Here is a 23,590-nt window from a genome sequence, read left to right on the forward strand (position 1 = left end):
AGTCTTCTAGTGCCATCGCCTTGCATCGACGCTGCCCCCAGACGTGGATCGAAGCCCCCCAGAGCCTAGCATTCGACCCGACCGGATCTTGGCCGTGCCGGCGTTGCACGGGCCGATCCTTCCCATTTTCGTGATCTCCTCCTCATGCTGATCATCCCCATGTAAGCCTTTCATCACGATTTTGTGTATAGAACTCTAGATCATGGTTTGACTTTTTCGACGTCCCTGATTTAATCTGAAATCTGATCGGACGCACAGGATTAATCCAACTTCCAAGCTTGATCTAGGACGATCTAGGCCAAACCAGACTTAGCTCCAGGTATGGAAGTCGATCACCCTTTCATTTTGAACCAGTTTGTAGTTGGTCACTTTGCCATCGGAGGTGGTTGACCGGCGTTGACCGCCGCGTTGACCGCCCACTGACCACCGCTTGTGGCGGCGCATCAGACCATATTTCGAGTTTTCATTATCTAGGCGATGATCTATGCATCCATACGAGCGTTTTGATATATAACTTGGTCATGTTAGAAAAAGTTGATAAATAGTGGATTTACGTTTTTACGTTACTATTTACGGTTTTTACGTTTTATCTTCGGTTTACGATCTGCGAAGATCAGACCATCGGTTTTACTTCAAATTTTAATATGTTGATCGTATGACTGTCCCGGTGACTTTGTGAGGTCACGGGCGAAGATCCGACCGTTGGATCTTCGTATCATTGAGAAATAGTAATTCGGAAGGCGATTCGTGAGAATCCGACCGTCGGATTTTCATATAATTTTGTGGAGATGTTAGTAAGGGCGATTCAGGAAGATCTGACCGTTGGATCTTCATGATAATTTTGGAGGATGATCCTAAAGGCGATCCGTGAGGATCCGACCGTTGGATCATCATTAAATTCAGATCTGACCGTTGGATCATCATTAAATTCAGATCTGACCGTTGGATCATCGTTTAATTTGAATCTGAGCGTTGGATCGTCGTTTAATTACATTTATGAGTTGTTGGCTAAGTTAAGATCATTATTGGATTAGGTTATCGACGGATTGATTTGGCGAACAATTCGGGAAAATTGTTGTTTTAGCTGTTAAGAAGACGCAGCTGGATTAGAGGTGAGTAAACCTCACGTGGTTAATATTACGAACTGAATAAATTTAATTACTTTATTTTTGTCATAATTGTGTGAAAATCCATAAATAATTTGTTTTAAATCATATGGACTTGATCAACTACGGTCCATAGGTAAGTAAAATGATTTTATTATACAAATGAATTTCACGGTTTTTATGCTTGAACTATAGTTGGTATTAGTGGTCATCCCTGAGCGGATGATTACGTATATATATATATTTACGTGGAATATATATATTGGTTGACGTGTGATTGGTGTGATGAAATGATTGAGAATGGATTTGGATATTATTCAAGATATTAATCTCACATTTAATTGTTGAATAATGAAATGTTGATAATGTGATGTGAAAGTTATTTTATATGCCCAATGGTGAATATGTGGAAACTATTTTAAGAAATAAAGATTTGTCTTGAAATAATATGTCTCTTTATGTGGGTGTACATATACATATATACGATCTATAAATCATAAAGATTGTATTTTGGTGATTTTGATTATGTCTGAGAAGTACAATTGTGAAGTCGGGTGTTATCTACTACCCCGTGCTTAAGTGAATTACTGGTAAATGTGTTTTGGTGTTATGTGGAAGTTAGCCTTGGGCCCTAGTCCCTACAGATAGTGCACTATTATACTCTTAGGAAGGTTGCTTACTTTGAGTATACATACTTGGGTATAGTACGTTGGACCCTAGTATGCTGCGGCTTTCCCGTACTTTGGGTATAGTACGTTGGACCCTAGTACGTGGATTTATGATTTGTTACCAGTCAACCTGGCTTACTTGTGCTTTGGGTATAGTACGTTGGACCCTAGCACTTGTATTTATGAATTGTTACCAGTTAATCCGAAAATTCACTAAAAAGAAAAGTGTACTTATATTATTTTGATCAAATATCTATTTGTGATATATTGTTAATATGTGAAGGTGTTAGTGGAAAGAGAATCAAGCATGCTTTGCTTTAATGTTATTTCACATATTAATGTTGCAATATTCGTTGGTGGTGATCAGTCAAATGCTGAGTTTTAAAAGAAGTATCGAGAATAAATATGCTTATATATGTTTCTTTGATTTTTGGAATTACATTGTGAGTGCGTCGATTGTTTACTTGAGTTATAATAAATATAATTGAATAAATCAACAGTTCTTTCTTGTTTGCTCATACGGGCTGTCAAAAGCTCACCGGGTTTTGTGTTGTTGCAACTCCCGGTACACTATTCAAATTGTGTAGCGGGTAGTCTTACAGGTCAGGAGAATCAGGGCAGTGATCGTGCGGTTTAGAGTATTAGTATTAGATTTACAGCAATTGTTTTGTGAGGAGAATTATACTCATTTGAGTTTTACTATTTGATTTGGTGAGAGTGTGCTGTAATAAGTAGCTTGAGGATTTGGTTTATGTAATATCAAAGGTGTAATGTGCAGTTGATTTTGAGAAAGAAATTCTGAGATTATAAACAGGGTATTTGAGGTTCATGCTTCGAATATGAATTACTTAAATTCAGAATTCGGGGTGTGACAGATTGGTATCAGAGCGTGAGGTGCATACTTAATGATTTGTCAATACTTTCCGAGTGATGGCCCGTCTGCAGCGGATCCCCATCGTGTGCTCTTCAGTATTGATCAAGTCATTGGTATGTGAGAGTGTTAGAAGTCATCTAGGACGTTTGGTCGTATTAGGAGTTATGAAATACCCTTGGTGTGTTAGTATATTGGTTATTAGGTACTTGTATTGACTGATGCTATGTTTGAGTGTTATACAAGTTTTAAACAATTTTTGCTATGCTTCCGAAGTAATGGACAAATTGGGAAGCATAACTAAGGATTGAAGTAGACCCTTTGGTAGAGGCCTAGTCTGGTGTAGGAACGTGATCTTTCTATGGAGACAATTGAGGATGAGGTGTAGGCATTAGAGGTTGAGCTGCCTGTTCCATTAATGGTTGATGTGATGACTTCTATTCTTAGGTTGAAATGGTGAAAAATGTTGAGGATTTAGGAGTTAGGAGTAGTTGGAAAGAGAATTGATCTTACAACTCAATATGATAGGAGTGTGAGAGATTATGAGACAAATGGATGCTAATTTTAGCAATGTGTGAGGAATAAAGGTGCCTTATTAGACTTAAGACTTTTCTTACTAAAGCGAAGTGTGATACCGGAGAACCTGATTCCTTGGTGTGTTGTGACAGGCTGTGCTTGATGTCTATAGTAGACTTTTGCGTGTGAATTCTTTTTGTAAAGTGTTGTTCTATGTGGTATGTCGCATGATGCATCTTTCATTATTTAACAGAGAAGTCTTTTACAACTTTGTTTGTGTGTGCAATACTACCTTGTTGTGTTCGAAATTATTTGAGTGTTTGTTGTGATTTTGGAAAAGTGTCAACATACATTCAATCTTATTAATTTTAGGATGAGTCTTTTACCACTTTAATTAGTGCTGGGGCAATAGAGTTAATACTCTAAGCTCCTCATAGGGGGATGCCAATTATGAAAGATGTGTGCAGTAGAGTTGTTTATGGTTTTGAAAATAGTATTGGGTGACCAAGGTTCGATCCTTGGTGTTGTTGATGGTTAAACAAAAAGAAAAGAAAACATGCACACCATCTTATTGATTTTATATTACAAAAAAAAAAAAGGAAAACAAGGACTATGCTATGCTAAGCCTAGTCAGCAGCTCCGGATGGGTTGAGGCTGAGCTCAAGAGAAACGTTTGAGCCACTGTGGTAACCGCCTGAGCCACCAGAATAGTAACCAAAAGCGCTACCTTCCTCGGAAGTAGCCTTCAGGTTACCAAAGACGTCCTCGCCATGCACGGGGAACAAAGGAAGAGTTTGAACCTCCTGGTGATCTCCTCCTCGTTGTTGCAGGGATGTTTGTCCTCCTGTTGTGCCAAAAGAGTTGTACTGGTATTAGTGTTGAAGTGTGAGGAAGAATATGAAACAAAATTTAAATCAAGAAATCCTTCATTACCAGTAGAATAGGTGGAACCAAAGTTGAGATCAATGGATCTACCATCATCAGTAGAACTAGTGGACCCAAAATTGATGTCAATGGATCCACCAGCTGGCCCAAAATTGATGTCGATGGATCCACCAGCACCAGTAGAACCAGTGGACCCAAAATTGAGATCAATTGATCCACCAGTACCAAGAGAACTAGTTCCCATGGGCACTGGAGCAGCCTGATTACACCTATTCATCTGCTTCTCTCGAGCCCTGACGTTCTGGAACCAAAAGTAAATGTTCTTACCCTCAACATGTCCATACTGGTTCAGCTGGAGGCAGATCTCGTGAATGTGCTCTGTAGTTGGGCACTTAAATCCCTTGACGTGGTAAAGATCCTTGAGGATTCTTATTTGTTCTGGAGTAGGAATCCACCTGGTACGGCTTCGCCAGAAATCCATGTTGGCACTACTTCCGGCTGCTTGGGTGTTTCCTCCCTCCTCTGTTGGTTGCTGTTGTTGTAGTTCCATTTGTTGCGGGGTTTGGAGCTCCATTAGTTGCAGAGTTCGTGGCTCTTGGGTCATGGGGTGAGAGAATGTGAAAATCGAGGAATACAAGGTTTAGTGTTTGAGGGAGATTTTGTTAGAAGGATTGGAGTTGTTAAACTGGTGATTGGAGATCTAAGATTCTCAGAGGAAAGATGAGGTCGAATCTTCAAATGGAAGAAAAGATCTGAGAAAGAAGGATTGAAGATTTGGAGGAAGAGATTGAAGATCTGAGAGTGAAAAACTGGGGATTTGAGAAGAGAAAGGCTGAAGAGTTGAGAGAGAAAGGCTTGAGCTCGGAAGAAAATTTCTTTTCCTTTGGAGTGAACAGTCGCGTCTCCAGAATGCACCTATTTATAGAACAAGGTGAGCAGATCTCCACCGTTGGATGAACGATCTCAGAATTTGAATCCACGCGTTGGATTAAAGTCGCCCCGAAACCCGGAAAAGCTGTTGGCGCGTGTTGAGCGTGTAAGGGGACATGCCGAATTTCGAGGCGCTGTGGCAGACAGCTTTAGCCGAAAGTGATTCTGATTGCCTTAAATCACGGAAGGGATAAGCCGTGGCAGGTGGGCCGTACGTGGGCTTGTCTCGGATCAAGGCCCTCACTGTAGTTGTGGGTGGAGGCCCAATGGGCTGAACTTCTGAAATAGTTTTGGGTGAAATCCATGGGCCAAATTTCTGAATAGTTTTGGGATGAAATTCATGGGCCGGATTTCTGCAACAGTTTTGGGTGTTTTGGGCCGGATTGTTGAAACAATTTGAAACAGCTTGGTTTAAATAAAAGGAATGGTATAGTTATCATCGAGAGCAGCTTGTGCTCCAGTGGTTGGGGGGCAAAGCCTTTGTGCAGCAGGTTAAGGTTTCGAACCTTGTCACCCCTTTTATTTTATTTATGTCGCTTATGACATAATAAATATAACACGTGAGCATATATTATTGGAAGCAGCTCTTGCTTCAGTGGTTGGGAGCAAAACTTTTGTGTTCGAGGTCGGGAGTTCGACCCTTGCCTCTTACATTTATTTTTGGATCTTGTATACGCTCAGTATACGGACGTATTTTTATACGTAGAACCGTAGCTTTGTATATTTCTACGGTATGGTATCTGTAGATTTCTACAGTATTGGTAAAGTTGGAGATAGTATAGTCAAGCGTGGTAGTTGAAGTAAGAATTGTGGTGATCAAGTTGATGCTTGGTTAGTGTTCTGAAAACTTTAATCGGGAGAAATGGACTCACGATTAAATTTCGGGACGAAATTCCTTTAAGGAGGGTAGACTGTAAAACCCCGAAAATCCAAATTAAATTCCATGGATTTTTAGAAATGATTTCACGATAGTAGGAGCGAGTACGAAGCTTGGAGAAGTTGTGGAATTAGTTCGAACGATTTTATTTTCGAAAACGAACGTTTTTTTAGGGGGGGCCGAGAAAGTTGACTTTTTATACGTACGGAATTTGGGAAAACTTCCTTCATGAAAGTTGTAGAGCTCGTCGATACGATCGCGTGCATATGTGGAACGCAATATTCGGAGTTCGTATGAATAAGTTATGAATATTTAAAAATTGGGATTTTTCTATAAATAGGTGGAAAATCTGATTTATTTCGGAAGGACGAAAGTTTCTCAAAACTGCATTTTGGTCCCTGAAACTCTCCGTTCTCTCTCCTCCCTACGCAGCCGACCCGACTGACCCGACCCGGACCCATCTCCCTCCTCCGGCGTTCTCCGGCCACAACCCGGCCATCCCTGGCTTCGCCGTGAGCCGTCCAGTCTTCTAGTGCCATCGCCTTGCATCGACGCTGCCCCCAGACGTGGATCGAAGCCCCCCAGAGCCTAGCATTCGACCCGACCGGATCTTGGCCGTGCCGGCGTTGCACGGGCCGATCCTTCCCATTTTCGTGATCTCCTCCTCATGCTGATCATCCCCATGTAAGCCTTTCATCACGATTTTGTGTATAGAACTCTAGATCATGGTTTGACTTTTTCGACGTCCCTGATTTAATCTGAAATCTGATCGGACGCACAGGATTAATCCAACTTCCAAGCTTGATCTAGGACGATCTAGGCCAAACCAGACTTAGCTCCAGGTATGGAAGTCGATCACCCTTTCATTTTGAACCAGTTTGTAGTTGGTCACTTTGCCATCGGAGGTGGTTGACCGGCGTTGACCGCCGCGTTGACCGCCCACTGACCACCGCTTGTGGCGGCGCATCAGACCATATTTCGAGTTTTCATTATCTAGGCGATGATCTATGCATCCATACAAGCGTTTTGATATATAACTTGGTCATGTTAGAAAAAGTTAATAAATAGTGGATTTACGTTTTTACGTTACTATTTACGGTTTTTACGTTTTATCTTCGGTTTACGATCTGCGAAGATCAGACCATCGGTTTTACTTCAAATTTTAATATGTTGATCGTATGACTGTCCCGGTGACTTTGTGAGGTCACGGGCGAAGATCCGACCGTTGGATCTTCGTATCATTGAGAAATAGTAATTCGGAAGGCGATTCGTGAGAATCCGACCGTCGGATTTTCATATAATTTTGTGGAGATGTTAGTAAGGGCGATTCAGGAAGATCTGACCGTTGGATCTTCATGATAATTTTGGAGGATGATCCTAAAGGCGATCCGTGAGGATCCGACCGTTGGATCATCATTAAATTCAGATCTGACCGTTGGATCATCGTTTAATTTGAATCTGAGCGTTGGATCGTCGTTTAATTACATTTATGAGTTGTTGGCTAAGTTAAGATCATTATTGGATTAGGTTATCGACGGATTGATTTGGCGAACAATTCGGGAAAATTGTTGTTTTAGCTGTTAAGAAGACGCAGCTGGATTAGAGGTGAGTAAACCTCACGTGGTTAATATTACGAACTGAATAAATTTAATTACTTTATTTTTGTCATAATTGTGTGAAAATCCATAAATAATTTGTTTTAAATCATATGGACTTGATCAACTACGGTCCATAGGTAAGTAAAATGATTTTATTATACAAATGAATTTCACGGTTTTTATGCTTGAACTATAGTTGGTATTAGTGGTCATCCCTGAGCGGATGATTACGTATATATATATATTTACGTGGAATATATATATTGGTTGACGTGTGATTGGTGTGATGAAATGATTGAGAATGGATTTGGATATTATTCAAGATATTAATCTCACATTTAATTGTTGAATAATGAAATGTTGATAATGTGATGTGAAAGTTATTTTATATGCCCAATGGTGAATATGTGGAAACTATTTTAAGAAATAAAGATTTGTCTTGAAATAATATGTCTCTTTATGTGGGTGTACATATACATATATACGATCTATAAATCATAAAGATTGTATTTTGGTGATTTTGATTATGTCTGAGAAGTACAATTGTGAAGTCGGGTGTTATCTACTACCCCATGCTTAAGTGAATTACTGGTAAATGTGTTTTGGTGTTATGTGGAAGTTAGCCTTGGGCCCTAGTCCCTACAGATAGTGCACTATTATACTCTTAGGAAGGTTGCTTACTTTGAGTATACATACTTGGGTATAGTACGTTGGACCCTAGTATGCTGCGGCTTTCCCGTACTTTGGGTATAGTACGTTGGACCCTAGTACGTGGATTTATGATTTGTTACCAGTCAACCTGGCTTACTTGTGCTTTGGGTATAGTACGTTGGACCCTAGCACTTGTATTTATGAATTGTTACCAGTTAATCCGAAAATTCACTAAAAAGAAAAGTGTACTTATATTATTTTGATCAAATATCTATTTGTGATATATTGTTAATATGTGAAGGTGTTAGTGGAAAGAGAATCAAGCATGCTTTGCTTTAATGTTATTTCACATATTAATGTTGCAATATTCGTTGGTGGTGATCAGTCAAATGCTGAGTTTTAAAAGAAGTATCGAGAATAAATATGCTTATATATGTTTCTTTGATTTTTGGAATTACATTGTGAGTGCGTCGATTGTTTACTTGAGTTATAATAAATATAATTGAATAAATCAACAGTTCTTTCTTGTTTGCTCATACGGGCTGTCAAAAGCTCACCGGGTTTTGTGTTGTTGCAACTCCCGGTACACTATTCAAATTGTGTAGCGGGTAGTCTTACAGGTCAGGAGAATCAGGGCAGTGATCGTGCGGTTTAGAGTATTAGTATTAGATTTACAGCAATTGTTTTGTGAGGAGAATTATACTCATTTGAGTTTTACTATTTGATTTGGTGAGAGTGTGCTGTAATAAGTAGCTTGAGGATTTGGTTTATGTAATATCAAAGGTGTAATGTGCAGTTGATTTTGAGAAAGAAATTCTGAGATTATAAACAGGGTATTTGAGGTTCATGCTTCGAATATGAATTACTTAAATTCAGAATTCGGGGTGTGACAATTTTTATCCCACAGGGTTTTTGTTACCTGGCAAGGTTTTTAACGAGGCAACGGATGAAGTGTCACCACCAAGTTTGAAGCGGCACAAGGGGGAGTGTTGAAGGAATATCGATTTAGTGTGCCTTATCAAACTAGGAGTAGCAATAGGAGAGAAGGTTCTAGATTTCCCAATCCTACACGGATTGGTATTCCTTGTAACATTAGAACTAATACTTTGTAATCCCTATATATAGGGCTTCTATTCTCAATAATAATACAGTACTTCTCTCATCAATCTCTCTCAATACCAATATACTTAAACACCTACCAATTTGGTTGGGAATTTGGTTTTCTACTCGACATTAATTAAGTACTGTAATTCTGGTTTGCTGGTTTTATGCTTGGCTTTCTCTTTTCTTTTTCTTTTTTTAATAAAGGGCTAGTTTTATGCTTGGGTTTTTTTTTTTTTTGAATAAAGGGCTGGTTTTATGCTTGGCTTTCTGTTACTCTGTATTTTCAATTGCCAAGTACCCAACCAACATTTTCCCTTTTTTTAAACAGACCTTGATGAACAGTTGCCAAATTTCTGCCATGAACCATTGCTACAGCATTTTCAAACACAAAAGGTGCTAAAATGGAGGGAAAAGCCGTACAGACGGATTTACCCCTCAAAAATTGCCACGTTTCACACCACCTAACGGCGTCATTAACGCCGTGTACAAGTCTTTGGTCGGGAACAAATGTTCGTGTACCAAAGTTCATAATTTGTGACTTCGTGTACGAAAATTAATAGTGGGCCAAACTTCGTGCACTGTTCTTAAAATTTTCCCTAAAGGAAAATGGTTCTCAAAGGAAAGAAAAATAGGGGGGAAAGTGGTTCCCCCAATCCCCCACCCATCTTAGGATTCATTTTTCCTCCCAGATTCCTGCATTTATTATAAAAATATATTCCTAACCTTTTCAAACACTGGAAAGGAAAATTGATAGGAATTGCAATTTCCCATGCCCGTGAAAAGAGCAAGGAATCGATTTCCTTTCCTTTCCTTTCCTAGAATCAAATGAGGCATGAGTTAATCAAGTTTTGTGATTAGTTCCAATAATTTTCTAAGATTTTTCTTAACACTCATGTTTAAAATTTTCATTCCAAAAATTGAAAGAGATAGATTTGAGTAGGCCTGAGCATTTTAGCCCGAAAACCCGGACTGAATCGATTCGGACCTTCAAGTCCGGGCCGGGCTTTGAGGAAAAAAATATAGAAAAATTAAAGCCCGGACCATTTGCATTTAAACAGGCCAGTTCCAGGCCCTGACATTCATAAGCCCCAAAGCCCGAAGAAAGGCCCGAAGAAATATAACCCTATATTCCTAAGTATATTGTCTTCAGTGTGTTGACTAAGACCCTTACTTCAGTCAACATTCAAAAATTCGCAGCCTTCTTCTGCAACCCTGACCCTTTCCCAAACTCAACCCTGACCCTTTCCTAAACTGGCAATCTGGCATAGTGCCATCTACAACCTTCGTTTCAGAAACCCAGCATCCTAGCATCTCGAACCCAGCAATCGATTCCTAGATTTTCCCTTAGCCCTCAAGCACAAAGTCCTAGCATTCGCGATTTCGAAACCTTCAGTTTTCTCGATTTCCCGATTTCCAGAAACTCATCAATCTGTAGCATCTGCAGCCTTCGGGTTATTCGATTCCTGGCCTTCTTTGATTACTAACTCGATTCCTTAGCCCTCAATCGATTCATAGCTTACCTGATTCATAGCTTTCCAGATTTCCCTATTTCCATAAACCCAGTAATCCCTAGCCCTCAATCCATTCATAGCTTACCCGATTTCGAATTCGAACAAGTACCTAGCTTTCCCGATTTCCAGAAACCCAGAATTCCCTAGCCTTCAATCCCTTCTGGCCTTCTTCGATTACTAACTCAGTAACTCGGATCTTTGGCAATGGAACCCGAAACAGCTGCAATTTGTGGGGACGAGTTGGTGGTGGCTTCCAGCCTGTCTGAGGGCGGTGATGATAGTGAGCCGGCAGGTGGTGCGACTGGCATTATTGTTGTTTTTTTCCTTCTTCTCTACTTTAATCAGTTTCAAGGAATTGTTGTTTTTTTTTTTCTGCAGCTTTCATTGGTTTTGCAATTTTGATATATGTTGGAAACTTAGGTATTACTGGAAACTTAGATATTGCTGGAAAGTGAAAACTTAGGTATATGTGATATGTGCTTGCTTGTGTGCCTAATGCATTTGTTAGAGTAATGATATAACTGTGTGCCTAATGTATTTGAGTGCATTTTGTTGTGCATTGTGATCTATGCTTGCAATGGAACTTTGAAGAAGCTATGAAGTTTGGATGTTATTCTCTTCATTTTGTAGCTTAGTTTGTGATGTATGTGATGTTATATTCTTCTTCTAAACCCAAAACATGATGAAACTGTGGAGAAAATGAAGGTAATCAAAATTAGACTTTTGGGCCCGAAAACCTGGCAGGACCGGCCTGGGACTGAACAATCCGGGCCTTCACTGAAAAACGTTATTTGAGCCCGGCCCGAATAAAACGGACTTGGTTCCGGGCCTAGCAAATTGACATGCGGTTCCAACCCGTACCCAGGCCTAGATTTGACTTCAAAATAGGTGTGCTATAATAGAAGATCTGGACATAAATCGAGTCAAATTTCAAACTCGGCCGGACAAAACTTTCGTAGAAAATTATGGAGTGCCTCTGATTTATGTTCAAAGCACGTACAACAGAGAATGTATTTGTTGATCTTATATGATTCTGGCTGCTCTCAACACAAGAATATATTCCAACGGTCCAACCTAAACAAGTTGGTCTAACCTCATCAATAATAAATTATGCAAATTTCTCCGATGTACGAGTACAGGGAGACCCACTCCTAGCTAAATGGGTACATTGATGAAGATGGAGGAGGCATTGTTATTTTCAAAATGGAATGGAGTGGATAGTGAGGAGGAACACTTGCAAGATCAAGATAGACGTAAAGGGGAAAACATGTTTCACGTGACGGCATGAAATGATATTTATTAGATACCGTATAATTTTACCATTCTAATCATTAGTTCATTACATAATTAGCAAGAAGAACATACTCGAGATTTGACTGACCTCAAGGACGGTGACAATGCACTTTTTTAGAGTTGTTGTCACGCCAACCACAATGACAACAATCACGAAGCAATGTTACCCCAATTTTTAACACGTATCTTAAGTAAAATTACAAGTGTATCTTTTAAACCCTAAGGCTGTGTTTGTTTCTCAGAATCTGGGTATTGGGAAAGGAAAGTGTTTCCTTTCCTGTGTTTGGGACATCCCAGGAAGGGAAACTGGTTCCCAAAGGAAAGGAAAAAGAGGAGGAAATTGGTTCCTCCCCTCCCCCCTCAGGAACCACTTTCCCAAAGGAAAGGAAATTGATTTCTGGTTACCAAACATGGCCTAAATGTTGTTTCCCTTTGATATGATTTAAGGGTGTCTTATTATCTCACTCTCGTACTAGTCATCATCTTCCAAATCTTATATTGCCACATTACTAACTCTTATACATGCTAGTTCGCTTTTTTGCTCCTGGGTAGGTCATTCTATATCAAAGGCAAGAGGTGTCCAATCTCAAGCTTAAAGGGTTTGACCGATCTTCTAGTGGATTCCAATCATCAAAAGAGAAATAAAAAGGTATAGTTTATGATATTCTTTGTTGCATATTTGAATACAATTCATGCTTACGCCTGCAAATTTACCAAGAACACCCATGTATGAATGTAGCATATAGTGTTATGTTGAATCATGTTTGCCTACTCAATTAGTTTATTATTTACTCAGTTGTGCTTAACTGCCATTAGATTGAATTCTAACCATGAAGAAAAATAAACTTAGTCCAACTGCTTTATTATTCGTCACTATTAGAGTCCATTGATTGTTGAACACAATTAAGTAGGTGAACATGATTGGTGTTATGGTCTAATAGTTTGTCGTTTCCTATTTACATTGATCATTGAACGCAACTAAGTAGGTGAAATTATAAATTTCAAAGGGCAAAAACTCATGTCCAAATTGGTATGCACATGTTTGTCCTAACTCTATGCTATTTCTCTACATTTGACAATCAAATTTATGATTGGACTAAATTCAGTTTGCCCCCTCCAACTTTGGGGCAAACATCAGTTTGGTCCCTGATCTTTTTTTTTAATCATGATGGTCCTTGCACTTCTAATTTTCATCATCCGCATCCAAATCTCAAAATTCTCTCCGATCATAACGTCACTTGCTGAGTTGGCTCCGACATGGGGCCCCACTTTTCAGTTTTTCAGCCTCAGTTTAGATGAAATGTCGAAATTACCCTCCTCTGATCCTCTCCTACATCCCACAACCCCTTTTGGGGTAACACAAATCCCTTCGTAGCTTCGCTCAATCGCCACCATGAGCGCAACCCAACCCTCCTCTCCTACGTCACTTCCCGCTCTTAATCCTCTTCACCATCAAAATCAGTCTCCGACTATACACTCTCTCTTCTCTCCTTCATCTCCCAATCTCCCCAAACCCACTCTCTGTACTCTCCAGAGGCATCACCCCACCACCCAAACCATCAAAACTAGATTTCACTTCACCTTCGCCACCCAAATCATCGAAACCAAAATTCAATTCGCCTTCACCATTAAAACCAGATTTCTCCTCTTTCTCCAAGAAGCAACGCGTTGTACATGTACATGCTGGAAACTCAACTCAGCCACTGGCCATGTCCACAAAAGTCCAGAACCCAGATTCCATAGCTGAGCAAACCTCCACAAAAAATAAAAAGCCCAGAACCAAAGATTGAAACTTTAGCCAAAATGAAAGAAACCTAGAAGAGAAAGATCAAAGTTGTAGAAATGGGTTACCTTGGAAAATTGATTGAGGGAGTTTTTGGGATTTTTGAGGTTGGTATCCCTTCAGTGGGAGGATTGGGGCTGCTCGAATCTGAGAGTGGCGGAGAGGAAGACAAGTATGAATCTGAGACCTTCATCTTCATCATCTTCATCTTTGTCTTCTTGTGATTTACAACCATGGCTGCCTACACCACCACCCCGGACAACAAAATCCTGCTCACCGAACAAGGCGTGGCCCATGCCCAGCTCGCCGGAACCCACTTCCTCCATGTCGTCTCCGCCGCGTCGTCTCCACTGAAGACAAACTCGAACTTGAAGTTTAGGAATGGATTGTATGAGTAGGAATCGTCGCCGCCACCGCGTGCTGAGATGCTTTCAAGGTCGTCGCTGGAGGTCAGAGCGTCGTCGCGCATGTCAACAGAGAAGGATGAGGGAGGGAAGGGAGGCGCGTGGTCCTTAGATACGAGCTTGCGCTTGTGGATCGAGGAAGTAGTGGAGGCGGAGACCAACTGGAATGGCAACGGGGACTGAGCTCTGCTAACGGTTGGAGACGGCAAGGTGAGAAGAAGAAGAGGAGGAGGAAGAAGAAGAGAGATGAGGAAAATAGTATAGGGTAATAAGGGTAATTTCGACATTTTATTTAAACTGAGGTTGAAAAACTGAAAAGTGGGGCCCCATGTCGGGGCTAACTCAGCAAGTGACGTCATGATCGGAGATAATTTTGAGATTTGGATGCGGGTGATGAAAATTAGAAGTGCAAGGACCATCATGATTAAAAAAAAAAATCAGGGACCAAACTGATGTTTGCCCCAAAATTGGAGGGGGCAAACTGAATTTAGTCCTTTAACCGTTCAAAAGTTAAATCAACTTTCAAATATAATCTTTGCCAAAAATAAATGTAAACAAAAATCGTTTACTCATTTGATTGGTGAAAGTTAATAATCCAATCCACGATCGATTGTCTAACCATTCAATATAAGAGAGTTTAGACACACAGTTTTTGACTTAAATTTTTGCCGTATTAAAGTTTGTTTGGTTGATTTTTATTTTTGTTCAACGCTTTCGCTGTTTTTCTAAAAGTGTTTCACATATATGAATAGGACCACCATTTCCATTATCCAATTTATAGCCTTGAAGTTAAAAAAGAAATGAATTACTTTCTAGGTAAACTATACCAGAAAGAAAAGAAATAGAAAAAAAAAAAAATTGAAAAATTTTCCCAACAAGACCCCCTCAAATACAAATCTCGAAAATGGGGAAACTTTACCCCAAAATTTTGGCTCAATATCTCCCGCTATAGCGGGCGAATGAAATTCAAAAAGCGCGCGCGGCCTCGTCTTCAATTCTCAAATACCCCCACTCTTGACCCAAATTGAAATTCAATCTCAGACTAGAGCCACAGAATTGTCTGAATCTGAGAGCAACAAGATCCCAGCCTCGAGCAAATGGCCGGAGTTCGTGTCGTCGGTGGCCGGATCTACGATTCCGAGAACGGAAAAACCTGTCACCAGGTCTGTTTCATTTTCAATTGTTTGGGAGTCGATTTTATCTAATTGCGAGAAATTAGGGCAAGTAGAAAGTTGTAATTTTGGGGTCGAATTTATTTACTCTTACAGTGCCGGCAGAAGACTAGGGATTTTGTGGCGTCGTGTAAGAATCTGAAGAAGAATGCTCGCTGCACCATTAGCTTTTGTCATAAATGTCTCTCGAACAGGTTAGGTTTTGAAAGTCTCACTTTTTGAATAAATTTTGGGTCTTTTTGATGGATGTGATATTGGGTGTGATGATTGGATGTAGATATGGAGAGAAGGCTGAAGAGGTGGAGCTTTTGGAGGACTGGAATTGCCCCAAATGTAGGGGGAATTGTAATTGTAGTTTCTGCAGGTAAATGTTGGATGTTGGTGTAATTTAGTTGCTGAATTGGATATTTGCTTTTTAGGGTAAATTTTCTGATTTGAGAAATGTGTTATTTGCCAGGAAGAAACAAGGCCTCAAACCCACTGGTCTACTTGTTCACACGGCCAAGGAAGGTGGGTTTGGTTCGGTTTCGGAGATGTTGACTGCGAGAGGACCAGAGAATTTTGGTATTGAGAGGAAGGTTGCTGAGAAGGTCGGGTGATTTTGCTTTTAGTGTTTGGAAGTTGCATATTGATAGTTGGTATTTTGTTTTAATTTGATTGGGAAAGGTGCTGTTTAATGTGTTAATGCTGTTGAATTTTGATAGGTGGCTGTCGATGGAAAGGAGAATTCTGTTGATCAAAAGGTTGAGGCCAGCCTGAATTCAACACAAAATCCTGAGGAGGGACAAGTCAAGAAAACAAAGAGGAAAGGATTGAAGGAAATCCGTAATGGCAGCAGGGACGATCCTAAAGTCTCCGAGGATGGCAGCAGGGATGATCCTAAAGTCTCCAAGGATGTTGCTGTAAAAGAAGTGAAATCAAGAAAGAGAAAAAATAAAGATCGAAGAGAAGAAGCAGATGATGCGAAACTGCAAGGTGAAGAAGTTCAAAATGTTGTGAACAACAATGATGTCAAGAGGAAGAAAAAGGCCAAGGACAAGGTCAAGAGTAGCAAAGAGACTTGCAGAGTTGAGGAATGCACCAAGAATATTCTGAACAAAAAAGTTGAGCCTGAGCTTCCTTTGCCTGAGGGCATTCCCTTAACAAGTGTCTTGGGAATTGAACTGCCTCCTGAGGATGCTGGAAACGCTCTGCAATTTATGGAATTTTGTTCAGCTTTTGGAGAGGTAATTTGGATTTTTCTGATATTAAATATTAGATGAATGAATGCTGCTCTAAATCTGATTGTGATTTTCTATAATGCGCACTGTTATAAACCTTCTGATTTTGCATTGATGCAACTATAATGTACTCTAGGTTCTCAAATTCAAAAAAGCACAGGCTGAATCGATACTTGGTGAATTACTGCGCCAACGAAGTGGGCGAGCTGGCCGCCCTGGACAATACTCCTCACTTATTCGGTTTCACATGCAACTATTATCTCTACTACAGGAGGATATGGGAGAGGAGTAAGAATTCTGCCTTGTAACTTTTATATAGTATTCAACTGAATAAAGTAATTAGGCTTCAATGGTGAAAAGAATTCATGCAGTTTATTCATGAACATTTTTATTGTTGGGATTATATAAATAAAATACTTGAAGAAATAGCTGACTGTTGATATTATTTTTGTGTTAGGCCTTCATCTATAGATGAAATGAGCCACAAAAATTCATGGTTCCAAGATGTGGGTAAATGCATCTCTGAATCTGAGTCCGAACACCTTTTGAAGGAACTGCCTACAGATTGTTTCAGTAGAGGTGGTGCTGGATATGATATCTTAGACCTCTCTCAGAAGCTCAGACTCTTAACTTACCTTTGTGATGAGGTGATTTGCACTTCGTAAGTACAAAGAGAGTATTTTGACTATAATTTACAAAAGTTCATGTTTTGTGGGTCAAGAGTAAGATGAAAACTTTTCAATCTTTCCTCCAGTAAACTGAGGAGCTGGATAGAAGAACAGCATGAAAAGATTGTTGAAAGCGAAAAGGAAGCAAAAGGAAAAGTTAATGCAGCCAAAGATAAGGTAAAGATATAGTATAAGGCAAGAATCCCTTGGAGCCTACATGTTAGTTCTGCTTAAAACTAATTTTATTGTTAATGTACAGGAAAAACTCCTCAAGCGGAAGTTGCAAGATGAGGTGGCGAAGCTTATTATTGCAAAAAATGGTGCTCCTCTGTCAATTTCAGAACATGAAGCTCTTGTTTCACAAATAAAAAGTGAAGCAGCTCAAGCTCATGCTGAGTTGCTTGAAGCAGAGGGCATAGTGCCTAAAAGTATGTTCCCATTTCTAATATCTTTAGTTCATATGTTCCCATTTCTAATATCTTTAGTTCACTGTGTTTTACGAGAAACTTGAACTGTTTATCTGGTACAAGTGCTGTTTCTTCATGCCATTTTTGTTACACTGTCATGTCTTTCGCGAATCTTTTTCATACATGCATGTGTGAAGAGTTCCTTGTACATACTTTGTAGAGAAACATAGACGTGATGCTTTAAGAACGGAGCCTTATCGTGTGGATGTTGATGGCCGCATCTTTTGGAAATTAAAGGGTTACAACAATGGAGAAGATATCGTGCTTCAAGGTTAGATTTTTGAGCGGTCTCAATTGTAATAAGTTTTGTTCCAGTTTATGAGTCTGGACATTAAATTTGGTATTGTACAGATTTGGGGGCCTGGGTTGCAGTTGTATCTAAAGAAGAATGGTTTGTTTATGGTGCGGAGACAAAGGAAGCAATTGACAATTACTGTTCTTCTTTAAGGTATGCACAGTTACTCGTCTTACATTTTCAGTTTAGTTGAAACACCCTCTGATTCACATGATATCGCGTACTTTCTGTAATGTAGCTCTCCAGAACTCAAAGTTCTGTTTGCTTATAAAGGTAATAACTTCAGTGTTTGCTTGGTTTGCAGGAGAAAAAAGTCTAGTGGAACCATGTCACAAACTGTTCCTCGTGAAAGCGATGAAGAAAACATGTAGATGAGGGCCATGGTTATTTCAAATGGCATATACTCCTAATTTGCTTTACAATTGAATAGTGTAGATCATCAAGATTATCAAGAGATTGGGCGATTGGCTGCTTCTGTCCGAAAGGAATTGCCAGTGTTGTAGAAGTAGGTTCACATACACAGTTGCAAGTATTTTGGCTGCCCAATTGTTCTGCATATCTTCCTATATGGTGAAGCTGATTCAGAAGTGTTGTACTTTGATTTGTAACTGGTAGTTGTACCCCACTATTTTTTGGGCGATCTTAAGGAATTGTACAACAGAGGAACCCCAAACTGATTAGTAATTTCTGAGTTCATATTATTTGCTGCATTTGTTTGCAGATTCATCTTGATGTTTGTTACAGTTGATCATAATGTAATATTCTTCATCAACTTATCTATGATTTTATGCAGCATCATCTTTGGGGAAATAATGAACTTTCTTTTTAAAATCCTTAGTGACAGTAACAATGCCAATTGCTCAACCCCTTGATGCATGAAGACGCTCGTTCAAGTCATCAAGACGTCAACTTCTTCTTTTGAAGTCATTCATTTGGGACATTTTTGAGAGACCAGTTTAGTGGCATATGCTATTGTAATATTGCACAACTTGAGTGCTTTAGCCTCTAGGTGCATTCATTCACATTTCTAGGTGCATTCACAGCATTTAGTAAACAATGTTGTTGTTTTTTTGTCGAGCTATTGTTCATTTCTGTACGCGCAATATTCAAGTTTGATTATTCAAGAACAGTTTTCGTGTAGATTATTTTCGTCGTAACCTTATTTTGATTATAAAAATAAATTCTTTTCAGGACAATCCAAGTATCCAACTGGTCACAAAATTTTCTAAAGAAAAGTAAATGGAAAAGAAAATATGAAGAAAGAAAAATGGATAACATGAGGACACGTAACCAGAATTTTGGCGGTTGAGAGCAGCCACTCCAAACTCCAAACAGCTCTGCTCTCTCTCTCAAGCTTCAACCTTTTTCTCAAAGAAAGCCTGAAATGGCAACTGTAACCACCGCAAGAGGAGGAGGAAGCATCCTCTGCTCCCACCATGAACCCTTCACCCGCCACCGCTTTCTCTCTCTCCACCCACCTCGTCCCCTCCTCCACCGCCACCCATCAAAGTCCACCTCCACCTTCCTCACCCATTCCAAGCCCATTGGGCCCATATTGAAACTCACCGCCCCACGAGCCGCCGACACCTCCTCCGTCCCCACCACCGGCGACAAAGCCATAGTCACCGACGACCAGTTCTCCCTCGCCAAGGTTGGCCTAAAGTTCTCTGCTTTTTCTGATTTTTTTACTCTGTTTTATTCATTTTCATGATGTAAAGGTGTGAACTTTGCAGGTTTCATTTGGTTCTATTGGACTAGTTGGTGGGATTACACTGTTAGGGTGAGTTGTTAATCCTATTTTGGTTCTTGGGTAAAGTGTATTTAGTACTAATAGTAGTATGTTCTTTTGGGTTTTGTGTGTTGTGAGCAACAGGTATGGTTTTGGGGCATACTTTAATATCCTACCTGGTTCTGAATGGTCAGCATTGATGTTAACATATGGGTTTCCTCTTGCAATCATTGGTATGGCTTTCAAGGTAAAATCTAAATCCTGTGTACAACAGCCTATGAAAAATGTTTAAGAACATATTATACAAGGTTTTGTTGTGCAGTGGTTTATGTTCGGTTTGTAGTCCAGGATATTGTGTGATAACAGAGATGAGTAGCGAATGAGAACACGAATTGATTTGTCTGTCGCATAATAGTATGTTTATTTCTCTGTTTTTGCAGTATGCAGAACTAAAGCCGGTGCCATGCTTGACTTATTTGGATGCTCAGCAATTAAGGGAAACGGCTGCCACCCCGATTCTTATACAGGTGCGTGCCTTGCATTGAATTACTATTTACATTAGATGTGGTCATTTTAAGAAGATGGATATGTGGCATATGATGTGATAAATTTCTTACTTCACCGTCAAAACTTAGGAGTCCAACTGGCTAGAAGTTTGTGTTGTCATTGTTTCTCTCTTACCATCCGGTATGAATATAGGCATCTTTGATTTTAGCATTCTCAATTGCTTGCAGTCGAGCATGTTTTCACTCTTGTCCTTCCTTATAACAATTTGAACATATATGGGGGCATTAAGGCTCCATGTTTTGAGAATTTATTTACTGAGCACAGTGTCAGTTTAAGAGTTACCTTAAGTTGACAATCAAAAGGATCATCTTATACAATGCTTGTTTGAGAGTCAGCATCAGTATCACTGAAATACAATCTTGCGGAAATGCCACCATCCCTTTGGAACTTTGGGGTTAGTTATAAAAACCCGCTTGAATTTCCATCAATGTCAACCACGAACTATTGAGGATTGTAATATTCCAATCTTGTAGTCCAACCCTTAGAATATGAGTGAAAGTAGCATTTGCTACTACTCAACTACCTAAATATCCAGGGTGGATGACTATTTCCCCTATAATTTTTCCTGAAGTAATCATACTGACAATAAACATAAACACTTTGTACCTTCATAATCCCACAGTATATAAATATATGGATTAAATTCAGTTTACTCCCCTGAGGTTTGGAGGTAATTTCACGTTAGTCCCTGTCCTCTCAATTTAGTCAGTTTACCCCTCGAGCTTTTCAATTCTCCTCAACCGTGTCCATTCCGTCCAATTTGGACGTTAAGTCTGGAAAAAAAACCACTCTAAGGGCTAAAATTGTCATTTCAAGGAAAAAAATCACCATGACAAAAAAAAAATCTTCTTCCTTTTTTTGTCATTTTTCTTTTAATTCTCTCTCATTGAAGAAGAAGAATAATTTTTTTTTAATTGTCATTTCAAGGAAAAAAAACACCATGACAAAAAAAAAATTCTTCCTTTTTTTTGTCATGGTTTTTTTTTTTTTAATTCTCTCTCATTGAAGAAGAAGAGAATTAAAAAAAAAAAAAAAACCATGACAAAAAAAATAAATTATTCTTCTTCAATGAGAGAGAAATAAAAAAAAAATTTGTCATGGTTTTTTTTTCCTTGAAATGACAATTTTAGCCCTTAAAGTGGGTTTTTTTGTCAAACTTAACGTCCAAATTGGACGGAATGGACACGGTTGAGGAAAATTGGAAAGCTCGAGGGGTAAACTGATTAAATTGAGAGGACAGAGACTAACATGAAATTACCCCCAAACCTCAGGGGGTAAACTGAATTTAATCCTAAATATATTGCACCACTCGAATCTCAGTGAACTCTTTTCGTGATGATTCATGTTGCATGGAGCCAATTGTGCAGCACATAGGCCTTGTCCTGCTTTTTCTAAGTTAATATATGACTTTTTTTTTTAATGCACAGGTAGATAGATTTGGTCTCGTGCATCAACATCAAATGCTTTAGTTTTCTTGTGTTATTTGCCCAAGTTAATATGATGTATGAAATTACATATCTATAATTAGGTCAGGAATGATGTTACGAGATACCGCTATGGGGATGAGCAGCATTTGGATGAGGCGTTAAAACGAATTTTCCAGTATGGTCAGGTAAGTTGTCCGATTGTGTGTATATGTAGAGATTTATTCGTCCATTCTGTTTTTTTGGAATATTGTGCGTGGGACACAGAAAAGTTTCTCCTTCCTATCCTAAGAAGAAGTCAACTCATTATCTGCTACATACTTCACCTGTAATTGTAGTTAAATGTACATAACCTTATGCACAAGGTGGTTACATCCTGTTGGTTGGATATACTTCAACCTCTGGTGTGGGTTTGATATTGTTTTTTGTTCTGTTTTACTTTACAGGGTGGGGGAATTGCTCGGAGGAGTGCGCCTGTTCTACAAAGGATTCGTGAAGAGGTATGCTGAGTGTAAACTTTTTGATCACCTCCAAGTGACTAATTTTTATTTTTTTTTCCCTCTGAATGTATTAACAGCAAATGCTCCAGTCATAGGCTTATTTGCTCTATTGCAATTAAAAGTATAGGAATACATTTTTTTTTTTCCTTCTGTATCGTATTACACACAAGAGAAGACTGAGGACCATGATAATTTCATTAAGTATATTGTCTTTTAAGGATTCAAATGATCCGTAATATTCTATTCCTTATTTCTTATAGAAGCCTTTCTTACTAAGTTGATATTTGATCAGAGTCTTAGTTGAATCCAAGTGACCTACAAATTTACAGTTATTATCATTTTTACTCCATTTGTCATCTTGCTATCATATGTTCCTAGGTCACAGAAGATGGTAGATACTGTTTAGTCCTGGTGTTTGAGGCAAAATCTCTACAGTTGTCTGATTTTGAACAAAGACAGGTAAATTTTATTAGCCTTAGAAAGATTACTGCTGCTTTCTTTCAGTCTGAGAATGAAATCCTAGTTCAATTGTTGAACATTTTCTATCTTCAAATTTATTCATGGAAATCATGTTTTAAAGTTTCCTTGGGTTGATGGCAAATTTAATGATATGGCCTTCTTTCAGCTTTAAGACTTATTAAACCTCTGATTTCAGAATAGCAAAAAAAGATGGACACTGATTCATCAATTTTTGTTGTTTTTCTAGGCTAAATTTACATCATTCTTCGGACCAGGCATTACAGCTGAAATTGGTGAGATTTGGACCTAAATGTTTCAATTACTTGTCAAAATATTCAAGTTATAGATTAGGAGCGTGGTGCCACTGCATACAGCAATCTGAATTCTGCTTCTGCATCAAATTTTTCAATATAATTCTTACTTAAGTTTCTGGTGCAGCCAAGGGAGAGGAGAATTTATATGAAGTCAAACTTATTTCCAACTCCAACGTCAACCCCACTGCATAGCCGTTTTAAACAATGTATGATAGCTTAACCAAACACTCCCATGTATGATAGATTCATTTTCATTACATAGCTTGTCAATTGTAAAACCTATGTTTATATTCAGTTGGCAAAAGCCTATTTGTATCATACATAGAATTTTGAAGAGGAACAGAAAGAAAGATGAGCAAAATTGAAGTCTCTATTACTCATCCCTTTGGCTTCAGATTCAATTCTTTCTGTGGTGGTTTAATTAATTGGTGCTTGGCACATTTCTTGAAGCTTTTCTAGACTTGCTGCTTTTAACTACCTGGGCTTCCCAATCAAGCGAAAAGAGTAAACCAACCTAGTAGGTTTTCCTTGCATCTGAGATTCATAGCAAGTTTTACTACCAAGATTTTCATATTTTC

At 39.1% G+C, this 23,590-nt stretch overlaps 2 protein-coding genes across 2 annotated transcripts; both read left to right on the plus strand.

Moving 5' to 3' along the window:
• The first annotated feature begins 15,051 nt into the window (after nucleotides 1-15,051).
• LOC133726175 (uncharacterized) lies at nucleotides 15,052-18,745 on the plus strand. The gene is made up of 12 exons (XM_062153677.1): nucleotides 15,052-15,360; nucleotides 15,466-15,563; nucleotides 15,647-15,733; nucleotides 15,827-15,959; nucleotides 16,074-16,595; nucleotides 16,726-16,877; nucleotides 17,047-17,250; nucleotides 17,344-17,434; nucleotides 17,517-17,685; nucleotides 17,885-17,995; nucleotides 18,076-18,172; nucleotides 18,324-18,745. The coding sequence occupies exons 1-12, from the start codon at nucleotides 15,295-15,297 to the stop codon at nucleotides 18,388-18,390; spliced, it is 1,797 nt and encodes a 598-aa protein (XP_062009661.1). The 5' UTR covers nucleotides 15,052-15,294; the 3' UTR covers nucleotides 18,391-18,745.
• Nucleotides 18,746-19,299: 554 nt separating this feature from the next.
• LOC133726182 (uncharacterized) lies at nucleotides 19,300-23,392 on the plus strand. Its single transcript, XM_062153686.1, has 9 exons — nucleotides 19,300-19,670; nucleotides 19,753-19,799; nucleotides 19,893-19,995; nucleotides 20,189-20,275; nucleotides 21,844-21,927; nucleotides 22,186-22,239; nucleotides 22,618-22,698; nucleotides 22,946-22,991; nucleotides 23,137-23,392. Exons 1-9 carry the CDS (start codon nucleotides 19,404-19,406, stop codon nucleotides 23,202-23,204), a joined length of 837 nt encoding a protein of 278 aa, XP_062009670.1. The 5' UTR covers nucleotides 19,300-19,403; the 3' UTR covers nucleotides 23,205-23,392.
• The last annotated feature ends 198 nt before the right edge of the window (nucleotides 23,393-23,590 follow it).

This window comes from Rosa rugosa, chromosome 1 (genome assembly GCF_958449725.1).
Source record: "Rosa rugosa chromosome 1, drRosRugo1.1, whole genome shotgun sequence".
Taxonomy (NCBI): Eukaryota; Viridiplantae; Streptophyta; class Magnoliopsida; order Rosales; family Rosaceae; genus Rosa; species Rosa rugosa.